Here is a 16977-nt window from a genome sequence, read left to right on the forward strand (position 1 = left end):
TGCTAGTCAAAGATATACAGGTAGGATGTTCGCGCTTAGGTCCACAGTCTCCCAGTTATTTTAGTTTAATTTCATCGTTATTCCAAGTCTTTAGGAGATTAGTTTGGCATGTGTTATAATTTATTGTGTTTTTGAATTCATAGACTGATAATATAATTTAATATAAATTCATAGACTGCCTTTTTATTTATCTAAAGTATTTTTAGTATTTAATAACAAATAAGAAATTCTTATTTATAAACTTTCAAACAGCGAAATATGCATTTGCACAGGCCCAACGCGCTCAATTATGATAAAAATTGACTTTAATTATTGTTTATTGTAATTTTATTATTTACGGCATTTTGTTTTCTCGCCTTGATAAAAAGATTATTATTCATTTGTAATATGTACTACGTTGCATACTATAACACTTATAATAGTTTATTATGATTGTCTAAAGATAGTCGCAGAGGTATACCGAAATTTCTGACCTTCCTCTATTTTGACCTAAGTACGAACATGGCACTGCGCACGTCCATATTTTCTGTCTCTATATCTCTGCTACCAGTCTACATTTTAATTCTATGGCATAGTCTAAAGGTCAAATCTATGTCAAATCACAAATCACAATAAACAAATACACATTAAATTAAAATATTTTATATTTCTAAACAAATTATAATTAACTCACTAACTTAAAACATGTGACGATCAACAAAAATCATAAACATGACACAACAAAGATGTAATCATAATTTATTAAATTAACCTTCTATAAAATAAAAAGATCGCTAGAAACATAGCTAGCTCTATACTGCTCCATAACTACAGCAATTTCAACTCTTCGAAATCTGATAAATGGAACTTCTTGAGACATCCTGAATTTAAGATGAATCTAAAAACAAAATCACGTCATTTAACTATATCACTTTACTAGATATTCACTCACTGTTTCTAATTTTGCACTGCTGAATAGCTTCGTTAAATCCTTGGCAAAGAGTTAAATCGGGCTGAGTCGAAGCGCACTGTAAGAATTGCTTGATCTCCCATGCACAAGGTCCAGAAGGCTCGCTCGTTTGGCTATTTTGAACTGGAGCAGCCACTGGAGCCGCTTCCTGAGCTGCTGGTTGGTCACTTGAACCACTGAACAGGCCTAAAAACAAAATTACAGTGAAATTGAGGAATGTTTAATAATATATCGAAAGAACTATACCGGTAACGGCATGTCCCACGGTGTGTCCAATAGCAGAGCCCACTGCAACACCACCAGCTGTAGCTGCCATCTGCCCAAACAATCCCGGACCCTGGGATGCTGGAGGAGGCGTAGCGTGCATTTGGGCCGGTTGGGGAGCAGGACTAGGAACATACTTAGATGGGACATTTGATGTGGTCCTGAAATAACATAAATAATTTAAAAAATTACGTTATAAATCCACTTATATATAGTTCTGCTATATTACAGCCTCATTATTCCATAACATAGATACTTTCTATAGGTTTTTTGTATTAATACAAAACGTGATTAAATTCCAAAAGTCACCTAACCTAAAGACAATAAACCTAATTTTATATAAATACCTTCTTGAAGGGGATGGGGATGATCGTCCGCGTCTCGGCATTTTTTCTAATATTAGCTAACACAAGAACAATATTATCGCACAAAAGTAGTCGGATTTCACCACTTTGTTACGTAAAATGAGATTTGTGTTCGATTTTTTGACGTTTTATTCGGAAATGACGTTTCTAGAGATGGGCAAAAGTAACCGGTTTTTTGAATAACCGGTATTTTCCTCTAAAATAACCGGTTATTTAAAGGTAGTTTTTTTTTCATCAGTTAACCTAATAACCTTGCATTACGTTCAATAACCTATAGCCGGTTATTTTTTAAAAAATCGTACTTGTTTAAAACAAGTAACAATTAAATATTAGCTGTTTGAATCGTAAATTTCGAAGAAGCGAACGGCACGGATCTTCCAGATATTACGACGATAACGGGAGATCCCGCTCCCACTCCCAAAACGAAAATATATGACATCAAATGTCAAAATTAAATCAGGCATCAGGCGAACCCTGATGATAATCAAAACAACGGCCGAATGGCCCTGACAGGTCAGGCCGTAGAACAAAGTACTAATGGCATAGACTACTACTAGCCACCAGCTAGCCAAGTGATACGAACCTAACTTCAAATAGATTCTCTAAATTCTATATTTAAATTTTAACCGACTTTAACGGATTTTCAACGGTTCTTCAAAAGTTTTCCATGGTTTCGCCCAGTTTCACCCACGTTTCACCGTAAATATATTTTATTTGTAGTTTGAAGTCTCTCTTGAAGCTTAGACTAAAGAATACGAAATTGAAGTTCAAGTAATGAATGAAGATAATCTTTCATTATCTATTCATTCAGTCTCCTTATTTTTTTGTTTGGTATTTGATTAAAATAACTTGGTTGTAGATTGTAGAACTTGTGAGTTGTGTGGTTTATTTGAACGTTAAGTAATTACTAGTTTTAATATCATATCCATGTCTACTCAAAAAAGTGAGGTTAGCATTTTTATTTAAATTCATTTTGTACATATACATGCTTACATTGCTACAATCTCTATTTAATCATGCGATTTAACTAAGTTTATTATCTAAATTTGAAGTAGACCTATGGAGTGTAGAGGTAAGTAAACCTATAGGAAAACTAAATATTTAGTTTTGCTAGGTTAGGTTATTTGAATAACCGGTTAATTTGTGTCGGTTAATTTTGTCAAGTTATTATTTTTTAAAGATAATTCCGGTTAACCTATAACCGGTTTTTTACCAATAACCGCCCATCTCTAGACGTTTCTAGAAAGTTCACAATTTATTGGACCTGACGCGATCAAACGTCTACGTCATTTTCCACGTGAAAGAGCGAGAAAAAATATTTTTAGCTGAATTTGGGGAACTGACAAAATAGGACAGGGTTGTAATTATTTTTATTTGATTAGATAAAAATGTTTAATAAAATTATGCAAACCAGTGAAATCTTAAGAAATAATAAAACAAATATTGGTTATACTCTTTGTTTATTTTTTAATGAAAATGAAGTATTCTGGCTTTTTAGGCAAAAATAAAGGGCTTGAGGTGAGAATATAAAATTTTAAAAAATATTTTGTTTCAAACCAAAAATCAAAATGGTAAATTCATAAAAAGAAAATTTAGATATTGTTCAATAAATGATAGATTATAGCTATATAGAAATAATATTGCGCGATGAAGTTACTTATTGGCGCTGTTAAACGTTTAAAACACCACGTAAAGTAAAATATATTAAATAAAGAAATATTTATGAAATTATGACAAGCCTGTCCTGACTTAAGTTAAATTTAGTGCAATTTCATTGTTGTAAAGGCAATTTCCAAATATGTTCCATGCTCATGTGACTATATAGCCGAACTATTTATTTGTTTTGACGGTGAAACTTTTTTACTCGCCTGGTAAACAAAAATGAGATCAAACACGTCAAAAAATCAGGACAAAAGTCATTTATACAAATTATTGTACTCACGAGTAGGCCCTGTTCCCCGTGGTGGGCTGCTTAGTGGGTTTGGGGGCGCGTTTCGATGCTGCTGGCTTACTTCTAGGCATTATGATCGAGAATTTTGTTGAAACTTTGATGAAATGACAAACACAACAGACCAAATGAAAATTGCTGTTTGACGTCTGATTGACTGATGAAAAATTTGATTGCTTAGTTTAATGTATACAGGGGTATCAAAAATTGCTGGTCTATTTTAAATATTTATTTATCGAGAACTTCGTTATTTCAAATGCAACACTATGTATTTTTTTAAATAAGTCGAAGCGAATTTAAATGCTCTTTCAAACTATATTAGGGTTTCCTCAAATACGTTTTAATAAAATATACGGAGAGTACCGCTTAAATTCCTGTCCCGATGTTGAAGGATGGCTATAGAATGTCAATGCATTTCCCACATAAGTCTATCCTTGTTCGGGAGGAGGTTTTTTGCGCTTGCTCGATCTGTAAGCACTTTGATTGGACAGTTCCAAATCATATGATATGTTTTGTTTTGGTTTTATTTATTTTAAGTTGAGGTTAAAGACGTTCTAATAATTGAATTAAATCTTTCGAAAAATTGGAAGTTTTTGTTAAATATTCTGAAATCAAATAATTTGATAATGTAACATTATGCGCATATTTATCAATTGAGATATTTTAATCGTATCCAACATGTTATGGCAAAACACTTTTTCAACCAAAAGTTTTCAGATATCTTCGATTTAGTTATTTTCGAATGTTTATTTTGTTTATATCTATTACAAACTCAAGGAGCAACAGTTTTTTACAAGTAGTGTTAATTTTGATGCTGGTGCAATACTTCTACTCGTTAAAATAAGTTTATTATAAATATTACAGACATTTAAAAAAATAGGCTATGGAATAGGTATATAAAAATTATTTTATATCTGTCTCACAATGGGGGGCTCCTAGTAGCGTAATAGGTATCTGCAGTGCGATTCTGTAAACATTTCCCTGTCTAGTGACTCATCAATCGTATACAAATAGCATAGGCTCGATAGGAAATTTCTTGCTACAGAGCTTACAGAATCCCATTGCTGATTTCTAAAATTCTTTTTCTAGATAGGCTTCCCGCATCGTAAAAACTCCTATTTTATGGTATGTAATTAGTATTCTGAAGGTATTAAAATATTTTAATATCAATATAGTTTTTTCACTGAAACTCGAGTTAAATCTTAATATACATTATTCATATTGTCGTTTTAGAGATTGTGCTTTTATACTTACTATTATGAAAATTTACTGAATAAAATATATAGTTGCAATCCTTTTACTGAACTCCTTAATTTCTTGTTTTATGAGGGGATAATTTTTGCTTATTTAGGTACTAATTTTAATCAGACCATTTTTTAATGAACTCATTTATATTTATATCATATCGTTCTAAGTAGACTTTGTTGTGTTAGACAATTATTATTAAATAAAACGAATGAAAAAAAGTGACAGGTACGATATTTTTTTTTTAAATTCAAAAAATAATTTAGTAAAACCACAATTATTAAGAAATTGTCTTAAAAACTTCGTAGTACAAATTGCATATCTATTTCACTTTTTTTAAAATTCAAAAAATAATTTAGTAAAACCTCAATTAAGGAACTGTCTTAAGAACTTAGTATTACAAATTGCATATCTATTTCACTCGACTTAAAAATTGCAGCAAAACAAAGTATAACAGTACATTTTTTACTGTCTATTGTTTCTTTTACTGCCCATGTATTTATGATCAATATCAACATCAGTCCTGGTTTAAAATGAAACAAAAGTAATTCTTTATTATTAACATATTTTTTATTAAACAAATATAACTAAAAGTATGTACATATTAAGTTTATACATAAATCAAGCTAGATACAAAAAATATAATTATTTACATTGTTGCATTGTAAATACTCTTTTATATTATGAAAAAAAAACAATAATAATTTACAATAAGACAGTTTGTGTGAACTGTGTAAGCATTATAATTAGCCTTATGTAGTCTCTATTTTTAGTCTTTACATTATAATGTCATTTTTATTTTAAAATAGTAAGACTAAATATAATGCTTTTAACAATTATTGATTTTTGAATAAAATTAGTTTCGTATATTTTTGTCTTATATTAACATCCCTTTCATTTCTGATTTTGCTTTCATGAAACAAACGAACATCGAGAAAAATTTCTATTATTAATTTGGTTAGTTGGCTTCTACCACACAAAAAGCAGTAGCCCATTCGCATTGTTCTATTAATTAAACTACAGCAAAAGTCTTTAAAACTAAATCACAAAATTGTCAATAAACGCACAAAGATTAAAATACAAACGAAAACACAGTACACGTGGAAAACACAGAAAGTTAGAGAAAACACTAATGGCGACTGCCCAAGTCCAAACTGAAAACAAAACGCCGACGACGCGTCCAAAAATAAATCGATAACCCATCTCGACACCATTCGGCCAATAGAAAAGTAGCATTTCGGCGCATGTGCATTACATCCATCTACTGAACAAGGATGGACTTATGTCAAACTCGATCTTCTGTCCTTCAATCCTGGGACATAAATTCTCTCATTGCTCTTATGGGGAGGCCGCGGTATATGTAAATTTAAATGTATTTGGGTTTCCTATACCTATCTACAGTGGTGGCCAAAAGTATGGTAACTTTTTACTTTTTAAAATATCACAGAAAATATTGCTATACTTAACTCTCAGGAATATAAATGAACAGCTTATCAGTAAATAAAAGTATTCCAAAAATTACACAGCGAAAAAAATCTGTTTAGCAGTTTTTGTAGGAGAACAATAGATTTCTTGTGGCCCAAAGTATGGAAACCATAAATAAATACATTAAAATTATTTAGTTTAAGCTGATAAACGGTACGACTTACTTCAGATAAATATAAACATCATGCCCAAGTCTAAATATTTCTCTACGGATTTAAAAAATAAAATAGTTGAATTATACAAGAGCGGTTATAAACAAATTCAAATAAGTAAAAATTTAAACATTTTAAAAGGCACCGTTTCGAAAATAATTCGTAAATTTAATAAAACAGGGAACGTTTCAACAGCTTTTAAGTCAGGAAGACCAAGAAAGTTGTGCAACAGGACAATGAAAGTAATGAAGAAAATATCAATTGGAGATCCAAGAAAAACATCCACAGACATTTCTCGAGAAATGGATGAAAGGGGAATATCGGTGTCTGCACGCACGGTGAGAAGAAGGTTGGATGACATGGGACTTTTTGGAAGAATTGCGGTGAAGAAACCACTAATATCAAAGAAAAATAGGATGGCCCGCTTTGAATTTGCTCAAGATCATCTCACCTGGTCTTATCAGAAATGGAATACTGTACTGTTTAGCGACGAAAGCAAGTTTCAACGGTTTGGTAGTGACGGGAGACGTTATGTCCGAAGACCAAAAGGTACACGGTACAGCCATAAGTACCAGATGCCCACAGTAAAACAGGAGTATAATGGTATGGGGGTGTTTTTCTCGTTCAGGTGTTGGTCCTCTTGTTAAAATTGATGGGATAATGGACCGTTTTTTGTACAAAGACATATTGGAGAATAATATGCTGCCTCATGCTGATGAAGAAATGCCACTCAGATGGTTGTTCCAGCAAGACAATGATCCCAAGCACAAATCTCGGTTTGTTCAAAATTGGTTAAATGAACATAATGTTCCACTAATGGATTGGCCCTCACAATCTTCGGATCTTAACCCCATAGAAAATTTATGGGACCATTTGGATAGCAAAATTCGAAGCCATTCTATTTCAATTAAAAATGAATTATGGGAAGTGCTAAAAACTGAATGGGCGGCCATTTCCACTAAAGATTGTACGAGATTGATCGATTCGATGCCATGAAGATGTAGAGAAGTAATTAATTCAATATTCCACTAAATATTAGTAATTTTTATATTATCTTGAATTTTAATAAACATTCTTCTTAAGTTTCCATACTTTTGACCAAGAAAATATTCATAATTTTTTATATATTTTTTGATAGCTGTAATTTTTTATTTAAATGTATTAGGTTTTCTAGGAAATTATTTGTAGGTCACGATTATATAAGTCGTTTTATTTCATATTTTAATTTCTCAGCATAAATGACAAATTAAAAAAGTTTCCATACTTTTGGCCACCACTGTAGCTCAGATTTTGAATAAAGAACAATTTTTCAATAAAATGGCAACCAAGATCGCTGATGTCAAGTTTCTAGTGACAGTTAGATGACAGTTAGTAGCTATTTTGAAAATCAAAATTAGTTTATGGACTTTTTTCCTCACAAAATAAAATCACTAGTAACATATTTGTTCGTTCCGCCAGCAGATACTGCTTTATTTTTCTTGATAAAATAATGAATACTTACTTATTAAACTATTGTAGCTAAATTTAAGTAAACTGTTATAAATCTAAATAATAATGTCCATAAACTAATGTCGATTTTGAAAAGAGTTACTAACTTTAACTAGAAAATTACCATGACGACACCAGCCATCTTGATAGCCATTTTTTAAAAAATCGCTTTTTATTCAAAATCTGAGCTAGATAGGTATAGAAAACCCTAATATAGTTTGAAAGAGCATTTGAATCTGCTTCGATTTATTTAAAAAAATACAGGGTGTTGTATTTGAAATAACGAAGTATTTATGTAAAATAAATATTTAAAATAGACCAGCAATTTTTGATACCCCTGTATACATTAAACGAAGCGATTTTCACTTTCTGTTTCAACGAAAAACTATTGATTTTGAAATGGCACCGACCGACGGTAGGTATATTTCTGGTTTATTCGATAGAAAATGACACTCTGAGTAGAATGACATATCATATGTCAACTTTTGACATTTTTGCTCAAAAAAATCGTATTTTAAATTTCAATCTAGAGTGCCATGGCTGTGTTAAAAACACTAATTTTTAAACAAGGAGCCTTGGAAAAATAGATTTAACGTCTAATGTTTTTCGTCTCTTGTCCTAGTGGGTTAAAAATGCCCAAAATGGTATTTTTAATCATATGCCAATTTTTTCAAATGGAACAAGTGGCTCATTTGCATATTTGGAAAAAGAATTTTTTACGAATAATTTTGTACCAAACACTTGATATTTCGAGTCAAATTGTCGTTATGAACCGTATGTTACAATTTCAAATAAACCATATTATGCGAAAATGTCAAAAGTTGACATATGATATGTCATTCTATTCAGATTGTCATTTTCTATCGCATAAAGTAGAAATATACCGAGGTTGACATTTAAAAATCAAAAGTTTTATTAATTTCCGGTGAAAGAGGAAGTGATCAAAAACAATTGAATACGTCAATTAATCCTAATTTATGTCGTATACTAACATACCAAATCTCGTTTTTTCATCTGAAAAAATAAACAAGTTATAAGAGTTAGCCAGTTTTGAGATGCATCCGGTCTATAAATGATAAGTATAAGTGATCTTTGAAAACATCACTATTTATAGTTGCAAGCAATTGCATTATTTTTCTATAAGAATTTAAGAAAAACTTCTTTTCTTTTTCACAATCAATTATTTCGTGCAGAATCAGTATAGGTATGACCAGATACAGTTTTGTCGGCTTCAAAATGAGGATCAGCCATCAGTGTTTGAGATTTGAGATGCATTCATTTGTCTTGCTTTAATGAAAATTTTCTACGATTCTGCTACCATTTACCATGTATTACTACATATTCAATCCAGAACAATCAAAACTTGATATTTGATCACATACCTGTGAGATTGACCAAAAGATTGATATTTTTCCCACTACTGTGAATAAATTAATGAGGCAAACTTACAAGCTTTTTTTTGATAATGAGATCGGGATCCTATTTAGCTTCTTGCGAATTGAATATTTTTTGTTTCATATAATTTTAGGGCGGATCAGCCATTAACAAATAAAGGGTGTGGGTAGTAGACAAAGTGCAATTTTGAGTGGTCAGTCTAAAACTGTCAATTTTGCTGGCTCTTGACCCAAAACAGTTTATTGTTTAGAGAAAATTTATAAAAACAAGAATTATAGAAAGAAGGGTTATTTACAAAAAGTTGATAGCTTTTCAGTTATAAGTAAAATATCACGAAAAATTTTTTTTTCTTTTTGTTTGATTAATTAGTAAGTTTGATAATTTTTTCAGTGTAAAATACAAGAAGTATTTGTGTAGTGCTTTTATAAGAGATTATATTCGTTTATTTTGTAGATGAGTAGTAGGTGAAGGTATTTGGGTATTTTTTCTTTTTGTTTTTCTTCTCTAATTGTAGTAATTCTATTAAGTATTGTGACAGATACCTACATATCTTCCTTCAACTTCGTTGAAAATTTGTTATCATATAATTTTGGTTTTCTGGGAGTAGAATATACGAAAAAAAAATCAGATCAAATTTGTTTTAAATTAAATTAATCGAGTCTTATTAATCAAATTAATCTAGTCAAATAATAATAATAGTTAGTTTCTAAATACCATACAAGGTGAGTTTCCTACGATGTTCTCTATGGGTATCTCGGAAACTACTGGAGATAGAGAGTCGGTTAAATGGGGAAAGAATTTCAGTCTTGTGGGGTCATAAATATGCGCCTTTCGGATTTTTCGGAGAAGTTCAAGGCTTACTAGACATTTAGAAAAAAAAACCGTATAATCGAATAAAAACGGAGTCAACGATGGCTATGAAATGAAGATCGTTGTCATTTTATATGTAAAATTATATGAGAAATATCATCGATCGGGAGATATCATCGATCCATAAAAGTTGTAAATAATCACATACCTAATGAGTTTGTGTTTTCTGTTTTTTTTTTCTAAAGCCTGTCATTTTTGATATATGACACAAACATTATGTTTTTTTTTTAATGGAAACCCTAGTTGGCCATGACTTCATAAAAAGCGCCATTCTTTAAGCTTTTCAGCGATACAGGTATAATATGTTTTTTTTTCTCGAAAAATTACGTTAAGTAAAAATAAGTTATAGCCACTTTTTTTTTTCTTAGCTAATTCCCATACCAATAATACCATGCCAATTAGTTGGCATCAAAAATGTAAAAAGTTTTATGTTTTCAAAAAAAAATATCGTAAAATTCGTAAAGCACTCAATTTAGAATAAAATAATCTAAGAATGAAATGATTCTTTTATAAACCTGCATTAAATCAAATTAAAATAGGTATGTAACTTTTTTTTAAATATTTATTTAAAAGCAATTATTTAAATAGCAATTAGCATTATCATAAATTATAAATAATGTACCAACATATCGAAATAATAATTTCTTTGTTAATACGGTTTAGAATTCTTAAAATAACAAGCAAAAATAATCCACAATTTACAATAAAATAAAAGTTTCGCTTAAATTTCTTAATTAGCTGATCACTATTAAAGTTCGCAGAAACCCGGGCTATATTATTATATTACTCTGAGGAAAATAACGAAAATAATCGATATTTTTGACTCCGCCCCGAAAGGTCCACGATTTGTCCTCCAGTTGGCAGCACATTTTATCTAGTCGGTTGAACAACTTTAAGAATATATAAACACACAAGGGGTGGTAGTAAATAAAAACCTTTAAAATACATCAAAATTTTAAGATTCCAGAGTTTCCCGAGTCGGTGAGTGTACATTAAAAAATCAAGATAAAGACCGTTTATACCAAATTGTACTTACGCAAGTGCCGTGCCAGTTGGTCTGAGTTGAGTAGCGGGCTGCCTAGGGGGCACCCTAGTGTGCCGTGTATAGGCCCTAGGGGCGCTCCTGCAGGACCTTCTGGGCATTATGATCGAGAATTGTGTTACGACTGATCACAGAATAACTAAAACTGATGAAAGGACAAATCGAACAAAGAAACTAAAAATTGCTGTTTATTGTTTGCTTGACTGATGACATATCTGATGAAATATGTGAATGATTTACTTATAAATTTGGATTGTTTGCTCTTGCTGGGACTGAAACCCCTGAATAATAGAATATTATCAAGCTTATTAGTAAAATTTTATCTTTTTGGTTTGTTATTCTACGATGGAACCATTTCAATTTACGAAGTACATTTTAAAAGGCCTAAACAAATAATCTAATGATAATTAAAAGAGACACATAAACTCTCTAAAAGTACCCATGCATCCTGAGAAACTAACTAAGCAAATAATACAATCTTCTAAATATTTTAAAATGATACAAACGAGGGGAAAGTAGAATAAATTAATATTCGTCCCTTATTATCGAAAGTCTATTGTACAGGGTGAGTCAACGATAGAGTAAAGTCCATTATCTCATTTGTTTCGAGGTTTACAAAAAAATGTTTAACATAAAAGTTATAGGGAAGGTTAAGATACACATTTTAAAATTATTAAAGAGTATACAGGGTGCTTCAAAAAAGTGTGGCGGATATAACATATTGTTGCGGACCCGTGTGGACTCGACCTAACCTAACTATATGTCCCGCCCTCAGATGACCTTAACATCGCATTAAAGAATAGACACAGTAATGATTCATTCGTTCGAGAAAAATCGAGTCCCACTGGAATGGACTAGTACATACGAGAACATTCGAAAACCTTCTCTACGCACCTAACGATCTATGGACTATTCTAGAGTTCTTTACCTGTCGGTATAAAAGCCGGCGGCTGTGGCCTACAGGGGGCAGTTATAAATATACCAGTGCAGTTGACGCGCTAAAATTCAAAATAAATTCTTAGTTATAAATCGTTTGTAAATAGTTCTATAAGTCTTTTATCGTTATTGTTTTTGTTAATTAGTGTTAAATAAATACTGTTTAAATAAATTGTGACTTTCTATCCACACGGAACCGACGAAAAACGTAACAATATGTTTTTTTTAAAGGCAACACCCTATTTTTTATTTTATTTTTAGATTCTGCGTAAAATTTTATAACTTTTTTATATATAATGTTATATACCTAAAATTAACAGTTTTTGAAATATTTAAATTTGTTTAAACAAATGTTAAATTGCAGTGTGGTAAAAAATTGCCAGTAGTACCATTGTTTCTGAAGTTGGAATACCAAAACTTGGTATGATAGTTCTATAGAGATTAAAAAGAAGATATATGTTAAGATATTTTAGTTAAATGCTACAGGGTGTGCAAAATATATTTATGAATTTCAACTGCTTAAAATTAAGAAATTTCAATTTTTTTAAATGGTACACCCTATATATTATCATTTTTTCTGATAGATTTTACAAAACTCTTCAACTTTTATTAAGTATGTCATATACCTATTTTTATTAGTTCGCGATTTATTCCAATTTTTTGGAATAACACACCTTTAGTTCCAAAACACACCTTTAATTCCGATGACAATACAATATAGTAATATCAATAACATTGTAAATCTAAGATGGCCGCCGGTACAAAATGGCAGATTTCATATTTTTCCACAACCCGGCCTCAATATGGGTATCAGATGAAAGGGCTACACTAGTAGAATACTGTGATATGACAAAATTTAAAATCCAAGATGGACGTCGTTACAAAATGGCGTATTAGGTGAGGGCATGAGTAGTCGTGTCCAGAACAGTTGTGCCCAAGATTGTGTGACGTTAGAAGGACAGATAAAAAAAAAGGTGATTAGATGTACCTACGTAGTTAGCGGTAGCTTTACCACCCAAGTTAAGGTAACAGGTTAAAACGTGCTGAGGACTGTATGGCATTAGGGTGGCTAAAAATGTAATGTCGCAAGCGTTTTCCCCTCAAGATTGGGCGCCTCTTATTGTATATTATAGCCTTGCCCCTCTACTGGACCTCTGGGGGGGTCGACCGTTAAAATGTCCATTACTCGTGGGAACAACATGGAAACAATAAATAAAAAAAACAAACAAAAATAAAAACGAAACTGCTACACAACGAAAAAGAAGGCTCGAAAAGGCGAAAGAAAAATATAGAACGAAACGTGCAAAAGAAAGTGAAAATGAAACCTATAGTCGACTACAGAAATGAAGAGAACGGTTAGCAACAGAAACACCTGAGCAACATGATGCCAGGTTAATAGCACAACGTGAGAGACAAAGGCAGCTGGTAGAGTCGGAAACACCTGAGCGTCATGAGTCCAGGCTAGCATCACAACGTGATAGACAGAGAGAGTTGTTAGCGGCAGAAACACCTGAGCGACATGAGTCTAGGCTGGCATCACAACGAGAGAGACAAAGAGAGTTGTTAGTGTCAGAAACACCTGAGCGTCATGAGTCTAGGCTAGCATCAGAACGCGATAGACAGAGAGAGTTGTTAGCGTTAGAAACACCTGAGCGTCAGATTGTAATAAATTATCAGGTAAAAAACCATGTAATAATGATGCACTAAATGAATTAAATAGAATGAGGAATATTCGGTAGGCATTTCCGTCAAATACTAAAAACTAGAAAATAAAAAATCGGTAAAAAAACTTTTAAGTTAAACGGTTTTATCTTATGTGCACTGAAAACTAGAAAATAATAATAACAATTAGGTATTTTGAACTTCTAGTTCAGAAATATTTTAGTACTAGGCAGAATAGCTTTTAGGCATATTAGACTAAAATAAAAACGTGGGCCCTCTGAAATCCTACCTATAGCAAAGCATATCTTTATACTTTGGTAGATCATGAGCTCGGCGTTCGCTGGTGAAGCCGCCACGGCTGGTTATTGATTGTCAAAATCTCCAGTTACGATTATAGTAAGTCGATGCAATCCACACTTAGTATAGAAGAAAGTATTACAGCAATAGTTAATGGGCCAAAAAAAATAAGTAATAAAAAGTGTCAACTAAATTTAAAAAACCATGGCAAATAAAACTTGGCAAAATAAAACAGTATACAGGGTGTCCCAGGCTGAGCGTGCATTAGAAGTTTCTAGAGAACCACAATATCTAGATCGGATTTTTTGCATTATTTTTACATACATTACATTTTATTTGCATCATTGTGTTACAACAAGATCTATCGATTAAAAATATTTTCAATATGGCGGCACTTCCGGAAATACCGGAAGTTGACTACAAAACTTTCTTATTTCAAATGGCCGCCCCTATTTTTATTACATACTTAAATTCTCTGTAAAATTCTAGGATACACTCTATATCTAACATTAACCGTTTTTGAGAAAAAAAATATTTAAAATTTTTGGACGAAAAAAACTACCTGTCAAAAAAAATTTGTATAGCCTAAAAGCCAAATTTAGTGATTGCTACAGCTACTGTGACATAAACAGAACACATGTAGCTATCTATTTTAAAAATTAAATTGTTCAAATGTCATACGATAATGGCGGTAGCTGTCATGGAATTGAACGATTAAAAAGTTATCATAAATCATTTTTTTCAAATGGAGACCCACTCTTTTATTTCACTAGTGAAAAGGTTTTACAATTCGTTACTTTTTAACTATACATGTTCCTATACCAAAAATAAATCGTTTTTAAGTTATTTAAGATTTAGTTTTAAAACGTATATTTTTCTTGATTTTATCTAGCTTCCTTTGACATTAAGTGTCAAAAAGTCAGACAGTTTATTTCCATCTGTCAGAAAACAAATTATTTGAATTTCCTATATTGTAAAAGTTTAAAAAGTGTATTTATAAAAATATATTATAAACGCCACGAATGTTTGGGAGTGATTCATCGCTTGATGAAATTAGAATCGACACGCGCGCTATCATTTTTACATTAAAAACGTAAATTTTTACCGCAGACGTAGGTTTTTAAAGGCCCGGTCTAATCATCTGCCTGCCCTCCTCCTACTTTTTCTAAAATGTTAGCGTGATTGACAAAGACGATACTATATCGCGTTTCTTTGATTGATTCGTTTTTGTGCGTCAGTCCATTGGTGGGCTTGCAGTGTGACCAGTGGGGCATTCCAGTTTATATTTATAACCAAATATATGTTTTGAGAAGACTTTGACAGTTAAAACAACAAATTACAACAGATTATATATTGATTATTATATGACTTGAAACACCACGGCACTGGAATTAAGTTTTATGTGACCTTGAGCAGATTAGTTCACATGGTAGCGACCGTTGAATCACTCCCAAACATTCGTGGCGTTTGCTATATCTTGTATTCTTAGTGATATCTAATAGTTGATTAGATTATTAATATACTGTATCAACACTGAAAAAAACGCAATGTTGGCTTGCAAATGATGGTTAACATACAGCTTTTTGAACAAAATGTCACAATATGACATGGCCATATTGTTTTACATCACTTGACGTAAAGTCATAGGCTACTGGTTAAAATCAAGAAAAATATACGCTTTAAAACTAAATTTTAAATATCTTAAAAACGATTTATTTTAGGTATAGGAACATGTATAGTCAAAAAGTAACGAATTGAAAAGGCTTTTCACTAGTGAAATAAATAAAGCAGGTTTCCATATGAAAAAAATGATTTATGATATTTTTTTAATCGCTCAATTTCATGACAACTGTAGCCATTATTAAATGACATTCAAATAATTTAATTTTTGAAATAGATAGACACATGTCTTTTCTTTATGGCACAGTGGCTGGGATAATCACTAAATGTGACGTTTAGACTATACATATATTTTTGACAGGCAGGTTTTTTTCGTCCAAAAATTTTCAATATTTTTTTTCTCCCAAAAACGGTTAATGTTTAGGTGTAGAGTGTTTGATATCAATAAAATTCATAAAATTTTACAGAGAATTTAAGTACATAATAAAAAATAGGGGCACCCATTTAAAATAAGAAAGTTGTCGACAACTTCCGGTATTTCCGAAAGTGCCGCCATATTGAACATATTTTTAATCGATAGATCTCGTTGTGAAACAATGATGTGCAAAAAATCTCCGGTCTAGATATTGCGGTTCTCTAGATATTTCTAATGCACGCTCAGCCTGGGACACCCTGTATAATAATATAATTCGCCACAATCAAACAGTCCCTTCCACCCCCCTCCTCCACTGCTCTGTACAAAAAATTATCATGTTTACTTCTAATCAAATACAATTATTTGTTTTGGCGATATCATTTTCAAAATACGTTAAAAAAACATGACAAAGGTCGTTTATAGTACTTACTCCGATTTCCCGGATGGCCCTATTGATGGTTTCTTAGGGTGGCCTTTCGATTTATTATGGGGCATTGTGATCGGGAATTTAGATTAGACTTGATGATACGACAAACAGAACAAAACTGACAATTACAGTTGATTGAGACTGATGTAATATCTGATGTAATATGTGACTATTTTCAAATTAATTTAGTTTGTTTGCAGCACCGCAGCACCGCAGCGCCACACGCTCGACACAGTGTAACGAAATTGAGAAACGCTGGACATTAGTGAATAAATCGACAACCGAATTTTGAAATTTTCTTTTACATGAATGTTAAGAGGACACTCCAGGGGTTTACTATGCTCAATGACTAAACAATCCAAGGACATGTAACGCTTTGTAAGTTTTGAACATTGGGTTCATTATTTAAGGTAAACG

General features: G+C 31.8%; 1 protein-coding gene across 4 annotated transcripts; it reads right to left on the reverse strand.

Annotated features, from left to right (window-relative positions):
* Positions 1–629: 629 nt before the first annotated feature.
* On the reverse strand, positions 630–16708 carry LOC115884361 (coiled-coil-helix-coiled-coil-helix domain-containing protein 10, mitochondrial). 4 transcript variants are annotated; one of them, XM_030902919.1, is made up of 4 exons: positions 16564–16708; positions 1196–1374; positions 932–1135; positions 630–877 (listed from the first exon to the last, which is right to left on the reverse strand). In XM_030902919.1, the coding sequence occupies exons 1-4, from the start codon at positions 16626–16628 to the stop codon at positions 867–869; spliced, it is 459 nt and encodes a 152-aa protein (XP_030758779.1). In that variant the 5' UTR covers positions 16629–16708; the 3' UTR covers positions 630–866. The 4 variants fall into 4 exon arrangements, with proteins under 4 accessions (XP_030758779.1, XP_030758777.1, XP_030758778.1 ...); XM_030902917.1 differs by lacking the exon at positions 16564–16708 and adding an exon at positions 11198–11415; XM_030902918.1 differs by lacking the exon at positions 16564–16708 and adding an exon at positions 3521–3665.
* Between the last annotated feature and the right edge of the window lie 269 nt (positions 16709–16977).

The sequence above is a fragment of the Sitophilus oryzae genome, unplaced genomic scaffold (genome assembly GCF_002938485.1).
Source record: "Sitophilus oryzae breed Bouriz unplaced genomic scaffold, Soryzae_2.0 scaffold_227_pilon_pilon, whole genome shotgun sequence".
NCBI lineage: Eukaryota > Metazoa > Arthropoda > Insecta > Coleoptera > Curculionidae > Sitophilus > Sitophilus oryzae.

Bases quoted from the DNA above. Each gene is read 5' to 3' on its own strand.
- LOC115884361 (XM_030902917.1), bottom strand. From the start codon at position 11,304: ATGCCCAGAAGGTCCTGCAGGAGCGCCCCTAGGGCCTATACACGGCAC. The intron at 1,375-11,197 runs GTAAGTACAATT...ATGTTATTTCAG, and splicing joins CCAACTGGCACGGCACTTGC to GACCACATCAAATGTCCCAT. The intron at 1,136-1,195 runs GTATAGTTCTTT...TTTTGTTTTTAG, and splicing joins CGTGGGACATGCCGTTACCG to GCCTGTTCAGTGGTTCAAGT.